The sequence below is a fragment of the Benincasa hispida genome, chromosome 3 (genome assembly GCF_009727055.1).
Source record: "Benincasa hispida cultivar B227 chromosome 3, ASM972705v1, whole genome shotgun sequence".
Lineage (NCBI taxonomy): Eukaryota > Viridiplantae > Streptophyta > Magnoliopsida > Cucurbitales > Cucurbitaceae > Benincasa > Benincasa hispida.
In genome coordinates, this window is record NC_052351.1 from 32,692,051 (window position 1) to 32,710,521 (window position 18,471).

General features: G+C 32.4%; 3 protein-coding genes and 1 pseudogene across 5 annotated transcripts; 2 read left to right on the forward strand and 2 right to left on the reverse strand.

Annotated features, from left to right (window-relative positions):
* The first annotated feature begins 2,794 nt into the window (after positions 1-2,794).
* On the forward strand, positions 2,795-9,243 carry LOC120072705 (serine/threonine protein phosphatase 2A 57 kDa regulatory subunit B' beta isoform). 3 transcript variants are annotated; one of them, XM_039025164.1, is made up of 3 exons: positions 2,795-3,041; positions 3,128-4,509; positions 8,489-9,243. In XM_039025164.1, the coding sequence occupies exons 2-3, from the start codon at positions 3,331-3,333 to the stop codon at positions 8,861-8,863; spliced, it is 1,554 nt and encodes a 517-aa protein (XP_038881092.1). In that variant the 5' UTR covers positions 2,795-3,041; positions 3,128-3,330; the 3' UTR covers positions 8,864-9,243. The 3 variants fall into 3 exon arrangements, with proteins under 3 accessions (XP_038881092.1, XP_038881093.1, XP_038881094.1); XM_039025165.1 differs by having other exon boundaries at positions 3,194-4,509; XM_039025166.1 differs by having other exon boundaries at positions 2,803-4,509; positions 8,543-9,243.
* LOC120074823 lies at positions 6,220-6,317 on the forward strand (annotated as a pseudogene).
* An 859-nt stretch (positions 9,244-10,102) lies between the features above and the next one.
* Positions 10,103-11,357, reverse strand: LOC120072707 (probable pectate lyase 12). Its single transcript, XM_039025167.1, has one exon. The coding sequence runs from the start codon at positions 10,847-10,849 to the stop codon at positions 10,271-10,273; it is 579 nt and encodes a 192-aa protein (XP_038881095.1). The 5' UTR covers positions 10,850-11,357; the 3' UTR covers positions 10,103-10,270.
* A 1,266-nt stretch (positions 11,358-12,623) lies between these two features.
* Positions 12,624-16,763, reverse strand: LOC120072644 (probable pectate lyase 12). The gene is made up of 4 exons (XM_039025064.1): positions 16,168-16,763; positions 14,749-15,212; positions 14,396-14,646; positions 12,624-13,355 (listed from the first exon to the last, which is right to left on the reverse strand). The coding sequence occupies exons 1-4, from the start codon at positions 16,317-16,319 to the stop codon at positions 12,792-12,794; spliced, it is 1,431 nt and encodes a 476-aa protein (XP_038880992.1). The 5' UTR covers positions 16,320-16,763; the 3' UTR covers positions 12,624-12,791.
* Positions 16,764-18,471: the final 1,708 nt, after the last annotated feature.

An 18,471-nucleotide genomic window follows, 5' to 3' on the forward strand; every position in this document is an offset into this window, starting at 1 on the left:
ATCTATTCAATAACACCTTTATTGAATTTTCAGAACAAGCTTCATTGTTTACATACCACGTGTTTTAGGACATAAAACCCAACAATTAGATACAATTTCATCCTTAAACAGATTTCATCTATAAAAGTTAATTGAATTTTAGTATCCCAAAATAAACACTTTTTAAAAATTCAAGGACTAAAACAAATGTTTTTAAAAGTTTAGGGACCAAGATAGAATCAAATCCAAAATTCAGGGGTTAAAATAATATTAAAACCTAAAAATATTGAGTCTCTAATTAGTTTATAGATTTATTTATGTAAAAAATTTCATTAAATATTCACATTACTTTTATGATAAGAATTAAATTTTTACAATTTGAAATGACAAGGACTAAAGTTCATGGAGTCAATTTTCATAAAATTGAAAGTTCAATGATCAAACAGTTACAAACCAAAGTTTGGAGATAAATTATTATTTTTTATAAAAGTTTAGAGACTAAAAGTGATTTTTAATCGACTATAATTATATCCAATATTTAAAGTAAATTAATTTAATTTATATTGTAGTCTAAATAATTTCGGGAGATTTTTTTTTTAAAAAAAGAGAGAAATAAAGGGAATTATTTAAAAAAAAAACAAAATTTAATCTTATTTGATAGAGACTGATAAAGACTGATAAAAATCTATTAGAATATATCAGTGATAAAAACTAATAGAAGTCTATCAATAGATGTTTATCAATGTCTATCGATGATTTTTGTTATTTATGTAAATAATTTAACATTTTTTCAATGTGTAAAATTTTTCAACAATATTTATATTTCCGAAAAGAAAATGGTGGTGGGGCAAAAAGTAAAATCTAACGTGAAGGGTATGGAATCAGTTAATGCAAATTGGATAAATATCCTTATCAATTCTTTAAAAATTGGAATTGGTCGTATTTATTCCAACCTGATCGTTTCAAAGTTATTTTCATTTATAATTAGAAAAATGACGTCAGACTTTATAAAATCCAAAATATTGGGATAGTTTGAAAGAACCCAAAGAAAATAATAATAACAAAAACTGGCCGAGTCGGGAGAAATAAAAAAGAGAAAATAAATTCTCTCTTAAAATTTCAAAAAAGCAAAAAGAATAAAGAATAAAAAGAAAAAAAAAAATTAAAAGTGGTGTACGCTACAGAGCTTTATGCAATCATTTCTCTCCACAATGTTTATAAAAAATGACATTACTACCCCTCAGGTGTTTACTGTACAAAAATCTTATTTACTTATATCTATTTTTTTTCCGTTCACGTACTTAATTATTATATTTTGATCCCGTATTATGTAGTTAAAAAATTATTTTATATCTTTTTTCAGAATATATATCACAAATATAAAACCTGGACATAGAGAAATATACATGTTAATTTGAGATTTGTGTATATTTAATATTTAAAATTTTAAAAATGTCTCATATATGTCTAACATAAACTTTACTTTTTGTGTCGTGTGTGGAATAGATAATTAATAAATTCAAAATTTTATAAAATTAATTAATCCATTGGATTGAAATTTAAAAAAACGAAAAAAATAAATTGTAAACTATCCGTGACTAAACTCGTAATTTTGGAATTTCAAAGTAGACAAAAAATAAATAAATAAATGGTACAAAATTTATAATTAACCTATTTTTATATTATATTTAACATAATTCCTCATGTATGGCCGATTATATAATTTTTAACATAATTTTATGCCACGTCACACAATGCTTTTTATGCAAACTAAATAAAAATATTGGATAAAATTAAAATAAATTAATTATGAAAATAGATTAAAATAGATAAATTTGTGCATTTTTTTAAAATAAGCTTCCTTCGAAAACTATTTCATTTTTTGTTTTGGTTTTTAAAAATTAAGCATATTTCCTTCTAAATTTTTGCAACTTGCATCTTTCTTAAATACAATTTTTAAATTTTTAGTCAAATTTCAATAACAAAAGCAACTTTTTAAGGCATTGTTTATTAACCATTTGACTTTTGGTTTTTGTTCTTGAAAATTAAGCCTACATCATTCACATTTCTTTCAATGATTTGCATTTCCAATTGTTGAGTTCTTAACTAAATTTCAAAAACGAAAACAACTTTTTGAAAGTTGTTTTTTTTAATTCTCAAAATTTGAATTGATTTTTTAAATCATTGGTAAAAATAGATAACAAAAGAAAAAATTTAGGGATAAGAGTTGCGTCTATGGACTTAATTTTTTTTTTTTAAAAAATAGAATGGCTACCAAATGGGATCTAAAAACTATTTTTTTTAGTTTTTAAATTATTGATGAAAAATAGATAAAAAAAATAAATTTAAAAATAAAAGTAGTGTCTATGTACTTCATTTTTTTTAAAACAAAAGGACTGCAAAACGTGGTGTAAATAATTTGATTTTTGGGGAAAAAAAATAATTAATAACTAATCACACTCACACAACATCAGTGTTAATATGCCACGTGGACACTTCCTCAGTTGTTGTCCACGTGTATGATCATAAGCCACAGCCACTCACGATTTTTGTTGTTGATTTGTTTTTTTAGTTTTATAAATAAAACAATAAAAGAAAAGAAGAAGAAATGATCATTCGAATGTGGGGGAAACAAAAATAAAGAGATTAAAGCATTATCCTAAGTTTGAATGAATTAAAAATAAATTAATTTGAATTTGGAAAGAAAAAAGAATAATAATTCAACTTATTTTGTTCATTAAAGAAAGGGAGGAGAAGAAACAACTGTCTAGTGTCTACAAAGGCTTTATCTGCAATCATTTCTTTTTATAATTTTTTTTATATATAAATTAATTTTTTTCTGTTTTTAGCTTTTCATTCCTTTCTTTAATTATCTTCCACTTCCGCCGTTCGAAATCTCTCTCTCTCTCTTCCTGGCTCTCTGGGGCTCTGTTCTCTGATCGGATTGATCGCCGGAATCATATCGCTCGATCATCCCGCCGGCATTCCGGCGATTCGACTCGGATGACTCGATACTTGGATCCATTGACGACCAAGTTTGAGAGAGATTGTATTGCGACAGGGTAACGTTTTATTGTTTTGTTTTCTTGTTTGATTCCGTTTCCCCGTCTCTCAATCCCTAATTCCAGATCCATGCTTGCTCTTATAGATTTCTGAAACTTTGAAATAATTGGTGGGAGAAGGATTTCATACCTCTTTTTTAATCATGACCTAGGGCAATTAATTCGTGCATGTTGATCCATCATTTCTTGGAATCGATACCCTATCAAGAAGTGGTTCATGTTTCGCTTTTAATTCCCGCTCCTTGAACCTACCGAATTTACGGATTAGGGTTTGTTGTTTTGAGGAGACATGTTTAAGAAAATTATGAAGGGAGGGCATCGTAAGCCCTCCAAGTCCGACGCCAATGATCCTTCACTTTATGGGTTTGGACCGCCCGGGAATCGGAATTCAGGGTCTGTTTCGACTACGAACGTGGTGGTGAATCATGCTTCTCGCCCTGGACCTGCCGCATCGGGCCCCAATTCAAACTGGGCTCCGGGGGTGGTGACGTTGGCGCCTCCTACCGGCACTGTGGAACCTCTCCCGTTGTTCCGTGATGTACCGGTTTCAGAAAGGCAGAATTTATTCATTAGAAAATTGCAGATATGTTGCTATCAGTTTGATTTTTCGGACACTCTGAAGTCTGCCAGAGAGAAGGAAATTAAGCGGCAGACGCTTCTGGAATTGGTTGATGTGATTCAATCGGGGTCGGGGAAAATCACAGAAACTTGTCAAGAAGAAATGATTAGAATGATTTCGGTCAATATTTTTCGGTGCTTGCCTCCAGCTTCGCATGAAAATACCGGCCAAGAAAATGCTGATCCTGAAGAAGAAGAACCTTATCTGGAACCTTCATGGCCTCATTTGCAGCTTGTATATGAACTGTTACTGAGATATGTTGTGTCATCTGATACTGATACCAAAATTGCCAAGAGGTACATCGACCACTCATTCGTGTTGAAACTTTTGGATTTGTTTGACTCTGAGGATCCTCGTGAGCGGGAGTATTTGAAGACAATCTTGCATCGTATATATGGAAAATTCATGGTCCATCGGCCATTTATTCGGAAGGCTATCAATAACATTTTTTATCGATTCATTTACGAAACAGAAAGACACAGTGGTATTGGCGAGCTTTTGGAAATCCTTGGGAGTATCATCAATGGGTTTGCATTGCCGATGAAAGAGGAGCATAAATTGTTTCTTGTTCGGGCTCTTGTTCCTTTGCACAAGCCTAAATCAATTGCAATCTATCACCAACAGCTATCCTACTGCATAACACAGTTTGTTGAAAAAGATTACAAGCTAGCAGATACTGTTATAAGGGGTTTGTTGAAATATTGGCCCATGACCAACTGTCAGAAAGAAGTTCTTTTCTTAGGAGAACTTGAAGAAGTACTAGAGGCTACACAATCAGCAGAGTTCCAGCGCTGTATGGTTCCTCTTTTTAGACAGATTGCACGTTGCCTGAATAGCTCTCATTTTCAGGTTTGAAGTTATTAAATATTTCAACGTTCTATTCATAAGCATGATTTTATGTCTAGAAAATATTATGTTAAAATTTTATCTCAATATATATGCATATGTATACTGTTAATAATTTGTCTTGCTGATAGTCAAAGATCTTATTTAAACTATTTACCCACGCTCTTAATAGGACCAGTTCTAATTGTTGATATCTGGGAGTAAAGTTACTTATTTAGAATTTTCTTTGTTTTGCTTCTTGGAAGATTTGATGTTTTATTTTGCTTCTGTAGTTTGATTTTCCCATATAAGAATTTATTGTCGGATCCTTTTTGTCTATTTCTTTTTTAAATCATAAACATACATTATCTTGTCTCTCATAGAGAGAGAGAGAGAGAGAGAGAGGAGGGGTGGGGGCTATAGTTGTTATTTAACCTCTCAATAAGACCAATAGTTACTATCCACACTATTTATAAGACCAGTTCCAATTTTATTGGATGTCCCCGAAGGTACAATTTATAAGAGCAGTTCTATTTATTAATAACTGGGAGTAAAATTAGTTATTTATAATTTTCTTTGTTTTCTCGCAAGATTTGATGTATTATTTTACCTTTGTTGTTCGATTTTCCATATTAGAATTTCTTGTCAGATCTTTTTTGTCTCTCTTTCTTAAAACATAAACATACATTCAATAGTTGTTATCCCTGAAGTTTTTCCTAATAGAACAAGCCAAAAATGGTTAAACAAATAAACAATGATGCCCACTAGTTCTTACTTGTCCATTCTTTTAAGATGTCATTTCTTATTATGCACGCGAATTTATTTACTTTATTTTTTTAAAGGATGTTTTCTTTGTTGATAACTATAGATCTTCACCTGTTGTACTATGTTTTATTGGTTGATTTATTCGTGGATCTAATTTAAAAGTGGAGGAAATTCTAACGTATGCATTCCATTTTCTTTAGTTTATAATGTGGTTATTTCTCGGTTACTTTGAGTGTTTTATTTTGGGTTGTTTTGAGTTAGCTTTGTTCCTTTTTGGATTGTAACAACCTATGTGCATTAGTGTTCTTTTCTTCTTCATAAAAAAAACCTGGTGTTCTGCCCCAGGTCTGAATTAAATGAATTTTGTTGTGGTGTTATATTTTTATAATGGTTGAGATTATTGTGCCTTTGATCACATATCAGTGTTCTTTTCTTCTACTTCATGTAAACACTGGTGTTTTGCCCCAGGTCTGGATTTAATGAATTTGATTGTGATGTTGTATTTGTAAAATGTTTGGAACTATTGTGCCTTTGATCACATATTTTTCCTTTGCAATTGGAGGGGTTCCATAAATTTTCTTCCTAATAAAAATCTCTATCATTTTCTTTTATTATTGAAACTTAGATATTTCTACTTAGTTAAATATCTGGGGCTTTACTTTTAATGTACGGGGACTCCTTTTCTCCCAATTTGATTACTGTTTTGTAGGCTTACTAATTAGGTAGTTTTATTGTGGAAACTCCAGGTGTTGTTATCGTAGGACCTAATTTAGGTGTTGTTATGTGACACAATTTATAAGGATGGTAGGGGTGAAGACCAAAATTTAGATTGATATGATTTTCTTAGCCCGGTGATCGGAAACTAAATATTTTGTTGGACCATATGATACCGAAGCTAAAAGGCCAAAGCAGCAACTAAATCTATCTTCAATAACCTCGGGAAAACAAAGAATGTAATTATAAAATCCTGTGTTCAATTAAAGGAGTGGTGGTTGGCTTCTCTACTAACAGGGTTGGGAACAGCCCTTGGGCTTCCGCGTTTAACACATATGGTCACAAAATCCTGTACTGTGAGAGCACCTAGCAGAAACAAAAACTATAATAAGTTTCCAAATTTGGGCCAACCCTCTGTCAACACCGTGTAAAGTCCATGCTTTTTTATTCCTCTTTAACTGAGTTTGGTAATGAAGTAGCTCTTTAAGCATTGAACCCAAGGTTTAACATTTCCTCTTGAAAGGGATGGGTAAGTAAAGAAGTTGTGAGACTGTAAAATTCCTCTAGTGCAAACTATTCCTCAACCAAAAATCTGGAAACGCTTGTGCCGGAGGCTAGTAGCAAAAGGGTAACAGATGAGTATGTGGTTCATTTTGTCTCCCTCTTTCTTTCTTTCTTTTTTTCTTTTTTAGAAAAGGAAACAGAGTTTTCCTTAAAATAGTGAAAAGAGGCTAATGCTCAAGATACAAAGAAACAATCAATACTAATAGAATTCAAATGCAAGACAAAAAACTTAATGACAAGGCCGAAAGAACAGAGTCATTCCAAAATAACCAAATTAAACAAAAGCTTGGATGGAGAAGGTGGCAATGAGCATAGAGCACCAAGGTAAGGCAAAATCCGAGCAACTTTGAAGAGATCTTATCACTCGAAAGACTTGATTTTAAAACTCTTTGAAACTTCTCAAAACAAAAATAAACAGGTAAGGATTTAACTGCAGAAGACCAAACATTTGAAATTTAAAATGGCAAGAATGGACTTCTGCCAGCCTTTAGAAGATCTTCCGAAATTCCTCTAAGAGTTTCAAGATCTGACAGCTTATATTCAACCCAAAGTGCAGGTAAGCTGCCTGAACTTTCTTGATTAGACAAAGGACCGACCAAGTATCTTTGAGCTTCAATTGAAAACCAGGATAAATTTCATGCTGAAATAAAACTTCTGCCACCAGCAACTTAGGATGAAAGAGGAGAAATTTTACACAATTGTAGTCCACAAACTTCAACAATGGAGAACTTAGATGGATTTCAGAGATAGGCTGAGGGAACCTTAGATTAGAAGGCTGATCAACCTTTACTTCTTCTGAGCTTTGAAAAAGAGAAACTAGAGGTTCCCCATTCTTTTCCTAAAAAAAAAAAAATCAACCTCAGTAGCTGGCTCCAAAGTATTAAAATTTGATTCTTTACTGCTTACACTGACAGACAAACTGTCTTCCAAATCTTGCTGAACGGAAGGATCTTTTGATGCATTACCTGCACAAAATGCCTGAGCCGAGGATAATGTAGGTATATAAAATTTAACTTGAAGCATCTTAAGAAGGGACACCCATGAAAGACCATTAGGATCCATTTCATTTGCATCATGCATAAAGTTATAGGATGCATGTCAACGATGTTTGTGTTTAGATGTACATAAATAATTATACACTCGTCGAAACAGTTAATTTAGCTATGCATTTATTTTAATTGTGTAAAAAATGAATTAAGATATTCAATTTATTGGTCTCCAAAAAAAACCAATTTATTATTTAAAAAGAATAATAACAGCGCCATTATGTCATTAATTTTAATGTGCACTAAGTGATTAATATCCACAAGAGAAGTCTATCCCTCAACTTTTACGTTATTTATGTTTCTTCGCAAGGTTTTAAAATGCATCTTCTTAATGTGTAAAACAGGTGTGGCAGCCTGGGGTATATTCTTTTTGTTCTGATGGCTGTTGCCTTTGCCAGTTAGTTTACTGGTTAAACGTTAGGACTTTTAAAAGGTGAAAAGTACAAGAATGTTTCTTCTTGGGTAAACAGCCACTTGAATGTTATAAGCTGTTGTTGGAAAAGAAGGGATATTGGCTTGATCAGTGTTATTTGAAATGATTACCTAAGGTAGTATCGTTGGTGTCTTTCATACAAAAGAACGTGTGTCCTTTTTGTTTTGCTGACGAAGACTTGTGTGATGAGATCACGTTCTCTGGAAATTATTTTTAGGAGTGTAGATAAATAGAAAACAAACTAAGATTTTCATTTTACCGGCTCCTTGTATCATTTCTGACGTTAGTAGCATGAGTGTTAGAATGGTAAACAATGTAAAACCGACAAGGATTTGAAAAACTTTGTTCTATATATGCAATTCAGTGATCCATCTTTTTATTAACGACAAACTAATATTTTTGAAGTCTCCTTGTGTATGATGCTGTTGAGGGGATCCACTCTGAACATTATGTTCTGATCGCATTATTTGTTTACCTGCAGAGGGTTGTTCTTCCCCTTGTTTTTTATAAGGCCACTTGTGAATATGTGATGCAGGTTGCTGAAAGAGCTCTGTTTCTGTGGAACAATGAACATATTGTTAGCTTGATAGCCCAAAATCGGGCAGTGATATTGCCAATAATTTTTCAAGCATTGGAGAAGAATATCCAAAGTCATTGGAACCAGGCGGTTCACGGGCTGACCGTGAATGTTCGAAAGATGTTCATGGAAATGGACGTGGAGTTGTTTGAAGAATGTCAGAGGCAGTACACAGAGAAAGAGATGAAAGCAAAAGAGGTGGAAGAGCAGAGAGAGTTAGCTTGGAAAAGACTGGCAGATGTTGCAGCACAGAGAGGAGATTACATGGTAACAGTTTAAAGTTATTCATTTGAAAGGTTGGTTGGTTCAGCATAAAATGACTGATATAGATGGTCTAGATTTGACCCTCTCCAAATTTTTTGGTATTCTTTTTCATTTTTTTTTCACTCCATCTTTCTTTCTTTATCTTTTTTTTTTTTCCTTTTTTTTTTCTTTTTTTTTTTTTTTTTTGGGAATCCAAACCTCTGGGAAAGGTGAAGGTGAAGGTATCAGAAGAAAGAAACCAGCATCAGCATCAGCATCCAGAAGCAGTAAATGTAATTTAAAATGTACGGAATTTGTTAGTAGTTTTTGCTGCAGATTTAAGAATGATTTGTGAAGTATTATGTGCTTTATAAATATATATAAATATATATATTTTTTTGCCCTTCTCACTTAAATTGTCCTTTTTCGGAACTTTATTGTCTTTGGAGTTTTGGTTTATACACTTACAATATTCCAATTATTTTCAACTTGTTTATAGTTTTTTTTTCCTTGATCGATAATACATGTTTGATGTCAATTTAAAATATGCAACAATTTTTTTAATATGTTCAGAATTGATTTCTTCTTTTTAAGTTGGAAAACAAAAAGACATTTTCACTTTTGGTCATTGTTCTGCCTGGGGTGCCTTCCTCTAGTCACTCTGTGGGACGGTAAACAATAGATTGCCATTATAATAGCATTTGAATTATAGGATTGCGATTCATATAACATTTACAAACAATAGTAGAGTTTATAACCATAGTATAGAGTTTATAAGTAAAATAATATATCATTTAGACTTTGTTTGGTAACAAATTTATTTTTGTTATTGATTTTTGAAAATGGAAGTCTATTTCTTTCCATTTTCATTTTGCATCATTCTTGATAGAAGAGTTATATTCTTAGTCAAATTTAATAAACAAAAACAAGTTTTTAGAATTGGGCATGGTTTACAAAAACATTACTAAAAAGTGATAAAAAAAAAAATTAAAGGTAGAATAAATATTTATATAGACTTAATTTTCAAAAACTAAAAACAAAAAAAAATTAAATGATACATCAAAATTACTAGAAATATTTTAATAAGTTAATGTTTTTTTTTTTTTTGAAGTTAATATGAGTCAACCTAAGGTAAAACATTGTTTTTTTTGTGTTTGAGATTCAAATCTTCACCCATCACATTTTTTTGTACATATATTTTGTACCAATAAAGTATATACATTAACATAGTCTCCCTTTTCAATTTTCTTGGAGAACATAAACTCAATTGCCAATTTAACAAAAAGAAAATTAGATAAACTAAACTCAGTTTTGGCATACAATGGGTAACGCAACGAATGGATTTACATTTTTAGGCCTTCTTTATGCCATTTTAAGAAAAATGCAAAAACCCACTCTACCTGTCCTTTTCTTTTCTGTTCTATCAAATACTCCGACATGTCGTCATAGCATAAAAGCAACCACCAATGCGCAAAAACAGGCCAACAAAAGAGAAAAAGCCCTAACAAAATAACTTTCCGACATGTCGTCAGTATAGTCCATACCAGACCCAAGCGCAAAGCCTCCACCGTTAGGGCCAGTAGTCCACATTCCCAAATTATTATCCCGGCCACCGACGCCGAGCGGGCCGGCGTGCCAAGTGAGCTGGTCAATTAGGGCGGCGGACTTGGGCTCGACGCTGTAGGCTTTCTCGTACTTGACTTCAAGGCCTTGGCCGGAAGTGACGAAAAAGGCGCCGTTGACGAGAATGTCGCCCTCGGACCGCCAGTTCCAGCCACGCCACTCGGACTCGGAAGTTTCGACTCGCTTAGTGACCTCCTTGGCGTTGCGGTCGTAGGGGGCGGTGTAGCGGTTGCCTTGGCTGTTGATGGTGGGGTTTCCGCTGCCGCCGATTGCGTACATTTCCCATTGGGTGAAGTCATTGTTGACGACGTGAATGTAACCTAATCGGCATCGCGGCATCCTTTGCACTAGCTTCTCCCCAAAGTGGTTGAATGCTATCGTAACCTTCATTTCATTCATTCATTCATTCATCTTTACTTTCATATTGAGAGAGAATAAATTAAATTAATTGTTCAATTCATGAATTTTAGAATTTGGTCCTTAAAACTTTTGTTAAGTACAACTGGATAGAGGATTTAATTACCAACATATTCGGATGTTGTCAAGTGAATTATATTTAGTTTGTCCAATTTTTAAATTTTTTTAAGTGTTTAATAGTTACTAAACTTCTATTTTTGTGCCCATTAACTAAGTTAAATGCTAAAGTAAATATAGTTTAATAGTAATTGAAATTTTAACTCCCCTTTACCCCATTTGTAACCCAAAAAGAAAACAAAAAACCAAAAGTAGACTGTCTTTTATTTTTAAAATACATTTATTTTTTTAAACTTGTCATATTTTTTAATGTGACATAATTTCGTGTAGTCTTCCATTTACGTTTCACGCTATCATTACATCTTTAAATCTTAGGTCTCATCCAACATTTTAAAAATATTTTATTCCAAAAGTAGTTCTAAAATATTTATGAAAGATCAAACATAGTATAATAGTAATTGACATATATTATTGTTCTAGATGTAGTTTTTAAACAAAGAACAAAGTTCATATATATATATATATATATATATAATTTTGACTTAAAATTTTAAATGTTGTAAACTTGTATCTAATACATCCTTGAACCTATCTTGTTCATATAGANTTTTTTTTTTTTTTTTTTTTTTTTGGGAATCCAAACCTCTGGGAAAGGTGAAGGTGAAGGTATCAGAAGAAAGAAACCAGCATCAGCATCAGCATCCAGAAGCAGTAAATGTAATTTAAAATGTACGGAATTTGTTAGTAGTTTTTGCTGCAGATTTAAGAATGATTTGTGAAGTATTATGTGCTTTATAAATATATATAAATATATATATTTTTTTGCCCTTCTCACTTAAATTGTCCTTTTTCGGAACTTTATTGTCTTTGGAGTTTTGGTTTATACACTTACAATATTCCAATTATTTTCAACTTGTTTATAGTTTTTTTTTCCTTGATCGATAATACATGTTTGATGTCAATTTAAAATATGCAACAATTTTTTTAATATGTTCAGAATTGATTTCTTCTTTTTAAGTTGGAAAACAAAAAGACATTTTCACTTTTGGTCATTGTTCTGCCTGGGGTGCCTTCCTCTAGTCACTCTGTGGGACGGTAAACAATAGATTGCCATTATAATAGCATTTGAATTATAGGATTGCGATTCATATAACATTTACAAACAATAGTAGAGTTTATAACCATAGTATAGAGTTTATAAGTAAAATAATATATCATTTAGACTTTGTTTGGTAACAAATTTATTTTTGTTATTGATTTTTGAAAATGGAAGTCTATTTCTTTCCATTTTCATTTTGCATCATTCTTGATAGAAGAGTTATATTCTTAGTCAAATTTAATAAACAAAAACAAGTTTTTAGAATTGGGCATGGTTTACAAAAACATTACTAAAAAGTGATAAAAAAAAAAATTAAAGGTAGAATAAATATTTATATAGACTTAATTTTCAAAAACTAAAAACAAAAAAAAATTAAATGATACATCAAAATTACTAGAAATATTTTAATAAGTTAATGTTTTTTTTTTTTTTGAAGTTAATATGAGTCAACCTAAGGTAAAACATTGTTTTTTTTGTGTTTGAGATTCAAATCTTCACCCATCACATTTTTTTGTACATATATTTTGTACCAATAAAGTATATACATTAACATAGTCTCCCTTTTCAATTTTCTTGGAGAACATAAACTCAATTGCCAATTTAACAAAAAGAAAATTAGATAAACTAAACTCAGTTTTGGCATACAATGGGTAACGCAACGAATGGATTTACATTTTTAGGCCTTCTTTATGCCATTTTAAGAAAAATGCAAAAACCCACTCTACCTGTCCTTTTCTTTTCTGTTCTATCAAATACTCCGACATGTCGTCATAGCATAAAAGCAACCACCAATGCGCAAAAACAGGCCAACAAAAGAGAAAAAGCCCTAACAAAATAACTTTCCGACATGTCGTCAGTATAGTCCATACCAGACCCAAGCGCAAAGCCTCCACCGTTAGGGCCAGTAGTCCACATTCCCAAATTATTATCCCGGCCACCGACGCCGAGCGGGCCGGCGTGCCAAGTGAGCTGGTCAATTAGGGCGGCGGACTTGGGCTCGACGCTGTAGGCTTTCTCGTACTTGACTTCAAGGCCTTGGCCGGAAGTGACGAAAAAGGCGCCGTTGACGAGAATGTCGCCCTCGGACCGCCAGTTCCAGCCACGCCACTCGGACTCGGAAGTTTCGACTCGCTTAGTGACCTCCTTGGCGTTGCGGTCGTAGGGGGCGGTGTAGCGGTTGCCTTGGCTGTTGATGGTGGGGTTTCCGCTGCCGCCGATTGCGTACATTTCCCATTGGGTGAAGTCATTGTTGACGACGTGAATGTAACCTAATCGGCATCGCGGCATCCTTTGCACTAGCTTCTCCCCAAAGTGGTTGAATGCTATCGTAACCTTCATTTCATTCATTCATTCATTCATCTTTACTTTCATATTGAGAGAGAATAAATTAAATTAATTGTTCAATTCATGAATTTTAGAATTTGGTCCTTAAAACTTTTGTTAAGTACAACTGGATAGAGGATTTAATTACCAACATATTCGGATGTTGTCAAGTGAATTATATTTAGTTTGTCCAATTTTTAAATTTTTTTAAGTGTTTAATAGTTACTAAACTTCTATTTTTGTGCCCATTAACTAAGTTAAATGCTAAAGTAAATATAGTTTAATAGTAATTGAAATTTTAACTCCCCTTTACCCCATTTGTAACCCAAAAAGAAAACAAAAAACCAAAAGTAGACTGTCTTTTATTTTTAAAATACATTTATTTTTTTAAACTTGTCATATTTTTTAATGTGACATAATTTCGTGTAGTCTTCCATTTACGTTTCACGCTATCATTACATCTTTAAATCTTAGGTCTCATCCAACATTTTAAAAATATTTTATTCCAAAAGTAGTTCTAAAATATTTATGAAAGATCAAACATAGTATAATAGTAATTGACATATATTATTGTTCTAGATGTAGTTTTTAAACAAAGAACAAAGTTCATATATATATATATATATATATATAATTTTGACTTAAAATTTTAAATGTTGTAAACTTGTATCTAATACATCCTTGAACCTATCTTGTTCATATAGATGTTTATAGGCCTTATAAGATGTGAATGTTTAAATTTTATTAAACATAAATTTTAAGTGTTTTTTCTTAAAAAACATAATTTTCAAATTTAAATTTAAAAGATTAATAAAAATTTTGATAAAAATATATCAAACTATTTATAGAAATAGCAAAACAAATATTGATGGAATAGACTTCCCTCTAATAAAAATAGTTTTTCTTATTTTCTATTTTAAAAAATCTTCTATTATGAAAGTCAAATGACATGAGGACTAAATTAAACATTAATTTGTAAGATGGGTGATTAATTTTTAATTGAACTAATTAAGTAATATTAGGAGAGAAACAAGGGATGGAGAAATGACCTGCATTCCGGAATCCGGCAAGTAGTGATCGCTGTGACCCAACAGCATAACTTCATCGTGATGTGAGAAATAATTGTTTGAAATCGTGATTCCGGTGGATCCCATCACCGCATCGATTAGCCCATCTTTGCAACGCGACAATGAACAATGATCAATCCATATGTCCTTCGATCCGAAGATCGATATCCCGTCGCCGTCCGATTTCGTCCGGTATCCATAATGGGTCGGACTTGATCGGACCATTGTGTTACCTGCACAGCCATAGCCGCAGCGGAGCTTCAGATCTATGCATTTTGTCGAACATTTGGTGTCCAGGAAGGTAAATTAGGGTTTTCCGATTTAGATTTCGTTACCTGATGGATAACAATGGTGGATATGGATGTTGTGGATAATGACATTGCTTATGTACTGCAACGTAATGCAGCCACCGCCGACGATGTGGACATTGGCGCCGCGGCCATCTAAGGTTTTGTAGCTGTTGAAGATGAGTTCCTGTTTGAGTTTGATGAGCATGTTGGCGGGGAAGACAATCCAGAGTGGTTGCGGCTGTATCACTGCGTATCGTAATGTTCCGGGCTTTGGATTTACCGCATCGTCGTCGGAATCGTCTGTCACGATGTAGAACTCGCCGTTTTTGCCGCCGAGAGCGTACTGGCCGAATCCTATGGCGCAATCGGCGAGGCGTTGGCGGTTGTTTGGCCAATTTGGATCGCATTTCCAGCAGTCGTCGATGGGGTTCCCGGTGTAGCAAGAAGAAGATTCATCTTTCTCTGAGATTTGGAGCAACTGCCTCCTCGTTAAGGAAGCATTCACTTTCCTGCAACAGGGTAACAACAATTTCCTTCCATAACTTTAGAGATTAGAGGAACTTAGCATTAATCATGGATGGTATAATCTAAATTTACGCTCCATAAGTGGTTGAATCTGACAAGATATACCTTCAAATTTAATAAATGATCTGAAAGAAGGGTAGGTGAAGAAAAATTGGTCATTTTCAGTGCTTTTCACCCCAACACACCCCCCCCCCAAAAAAAAAAAAAAAAAAAAAAAAAGAAACAGACAAAAAACATAAAGACCCAACCGATAAATGTAGCGAAAGAGAAGGATTATGCGGTCTTTTTCTTTTAAAAATGCTTAAATCTGACAAAGAACTGTACATGAAGATTAAGATAGGAAATGAAATGGAAAACTGAGGGTCGAAATGGGATTATCAAAATGCAAAAATCCATTAACAGCAGAGGATAAGCAGCAGTTCAAACGGTAGATTTGGATGGCATTTTCTTTCTCTTATGATTACCAAATCTGTAAAAGAAGTAGGTAAAGATTTCAGAAATGATTAAATTTATGAAGAAATCCAACAATGTAGTTAAAAGTTCATGGAATAGGTCAGAGACATAATAGTTACTCAACAGAACAAGAGTGGAAGAGTAAGGTTTAAGCATAAGTCTTAGATTGTAAGCCATAATAATGTGGTCAAGGACGACTTAAAACTGAAGACTGTAGCTACACAAAGAACTCAAAAAACAAGGTCAAGAAAAAAAGAGCGACCAAGAACATAGTAACAAAAAGCCCTGTTTTTAAACTTGGATTTTGTACATTTAATACATGAAATCCTACAAAAATAAGCATAAAACCCTTGAAACGGACAATAAAGTACAGGAAATGGACAATGTGGCTAAAAGTTTCGAAGTGCAGAGAGTTAGAGTAAGAGCCAAGCCAAGAACATAGTGATTCTTGAACAACATTTGTGTAAAAATGGACAATTGATGGACCTGTGAACTTCTTGGGCAACCAGTTCAGGGCTCGGATGCTGACCGGGGAGAGTGAGGTTGAGAGCAACAGCGGCGGCACCAGCACTGGCACGGAGCGGCAAGCTGGTGGGTAGCAGCAAAGCTAGCAGCACAATGTAGGTTGTGGCCAACATTTTGGAGAGCAAAAATGGTAAGCTCTCTCTCTCTCACTCTTCACTCACTCTCTCTGTAGGCTTAGAAATTGCTCTGCAGTTGTGTTTGTTTGTTGTTTTGAGTGGAGAACTGTTTTTCAACTGTTTTTCTTCATTTTTCTTCCTTCCATGTTACCCTCAAAAGCATTCTCAGCTCTCATTCTGTCTAATATAATCATTGTCAGAGACTTTTGGGGTTCAGTTAGTGAGAGAAAGAAAGAGAGGGGGGAGAGAGAATCTTTGGTTCTCGAGGAGGAAAGTTGTATCCAATTTACTTTTGAAGGAAACAGGTTAATTTCATTTGGATTTCTTTTAATTCTATAAAGTGGTTCGGGGAGATTCGAACCTGAACCTTAACCTCTTAGTCGAGTAAACTTGTTGAGTTATGCTGAGATTAAGTTTGACAACCTCATACAAATACATGATTCTATCTGCAGAATGAATAGTAGAATAATGAACATTCTAAAAACTCAACCCAAATTCAAAATTTTTAATTAAAATTAAAACAGATTTGTATCTTGAAAAGTAATTGAAGGGGAGGAAGAGTGGGAGAGTGGTGAGGTGGCAGAAGATGATTGGGCCGTATAAATAATTGATCATATTTGGTTTGGAATTGGATAATGCTGCGACGTAAAGAAGTTAATGTGAAGAGAAAAGTGTCTTCCTTTTTGACTATTGGACTGACTCTTTGATGATTCGCCTCTTGCTCTTCTCTCTTCTGTTTCCAATTTTCCAATATTTCTTTTTCCCTTTCTTTCTCTTTTTGTTTTTTTAATCCCAATTTCTGAGGTGGGAAAGGGATATTCTCTACTCTTTCCTTTAATATTTTCTCTTTTTTTTTTTAACTTTTTTTTTTTTTATACAATAGGTCGTGAGATTTGAATCTCTAATTTATTGGTTGAAAGCCGTTGAGGTTGATAATCATGCTATTTTTTAGGTTCCGGTTGGAAATTAATTTGTTTTTTGTTCTTTTTTTTTTTTTAAACTAAACCTATAAACACTTCCCATATATTAATTTTTATGTTTGGTTGTCTACACTTTAGGAAGTTTTCAAAATCAAGTTAAAATTTGAAAGACAGTAATTTTTAAAATCTTATTTTTGTTTTTGGAATTTGAATAAGAATTTAAATATTTTTATATAGAAAATATTAAAACTATTTAGGAAATTGTGTGAAACAAGCATATTTTTCAAAAAAAAAAAAAAAACTAAAACTCTATAACATGCAATTCTCACTTTTATTTCTTTATTTATTTTATTTTGAAAACAATTTTAACAATCTGACCTAATTTTGATATTTTAAACCTAAATTTAATATTTTAAAAAGTAAAATTTCTTTAAAAAAAATTTTGTTTTTGTTTTTGTTTTTTTTATATTTAATTGATAATTCAAATGTGCGTTTAAAACTGTGAGGTAGAACCAAAAGTATAATCATGATCAGAATGAAACCTAATAATTAGTGTCAAAATAAACAATAAAAGTAAATATAATTCGATGTGAATGAAATACAGCTTTTTCAAAATTGCCAAGTAAAATACAATGCTAATGTAAACTGAAGTCAAAGAAGGAATAAAAATGCATTTTTTACCTTTTCTTTGATGAATTTTATCATTTTTTTCTACCACAAAATTTCAAGCAATTATGTCATTACAAAGTAGGTATGTCTTGATAAAGTGGTTTCAATAATAAATTATTTGATAAGAAACGACGTAGCTCAGACGTGACCGAAAATCTTTTCATCCCTCGGTTAAAATAAATAAATAAATAAAAACCTTCCGTTTACCTTTTTTTAAGGGAGTTAAACAGTAAAACAAAGGTTTTTTTTTAAACAAAACATTCTTGAACTTTGTATTTTGTGTCAAAATATCCTTAAATTTTCAAAATGATTTTAAAAATGTCGTTGAACTTTCAAAAATTTAAAAAATATTCTAACTTAAATAAATGTTAAAAAAACAGCCTTATTGTTAATATATAAGTAGAAACTGTTAATAGCAAAAATACGTCATGGTCTTACTTCCTAAGAGTTCCCCATATTGATGCATCTTTTGAAAGTTCAAGAATGTTTTTTAAATGAGTATTTAACCGTTTGTGTTCATATACTAACAATTATTTTTGAAGTTTTTTTTTTTTAATAAT

Coding starts and splice junctions, on each gene's coding strand:
- LOC120072705 (XM_039025164.1), top strand. CDS start 3,331: ATGTTTAAGAAAATTATGAAGGGAGGGCATCGTAAGCCCTCCAAGTCC. Junction 4,510..8,488: donor TGAATAGCTCTCATTTTCAG/GTTTGAAGTTAT, acceptor GTTTACCTGCAG/AGGGTTGTTCTTCCCCTTGT.
- LOC120072707 (XM_039025167.1), bottom strand. CDS start 10,849: ATGAATGAAATGAAGGTTACGATAGCATTCAACCACTTTGGGGAGAAG.
- LOC120072644 (XM_039025064.1), bottom strand. CDS start 16,319: ATGTTGGCCACAACCTACATTGTGCTGCTAGCTTTGCTGCTACCCACC. Junction 15,213..16,167: donor GTTGCCCAAGAAGTTCACAG/GTCCATCAATTG, acceptor ACCCTGTTGCAG/GAAAGTGAATGCTTCCTTAA. Junction 13,356..14,395: donor TGCCGGATTCCGGAATGCAG/GTCATTTCTCCA, acceptor AATGAAATGAAG/GTTACGATAGCATTCAACCA.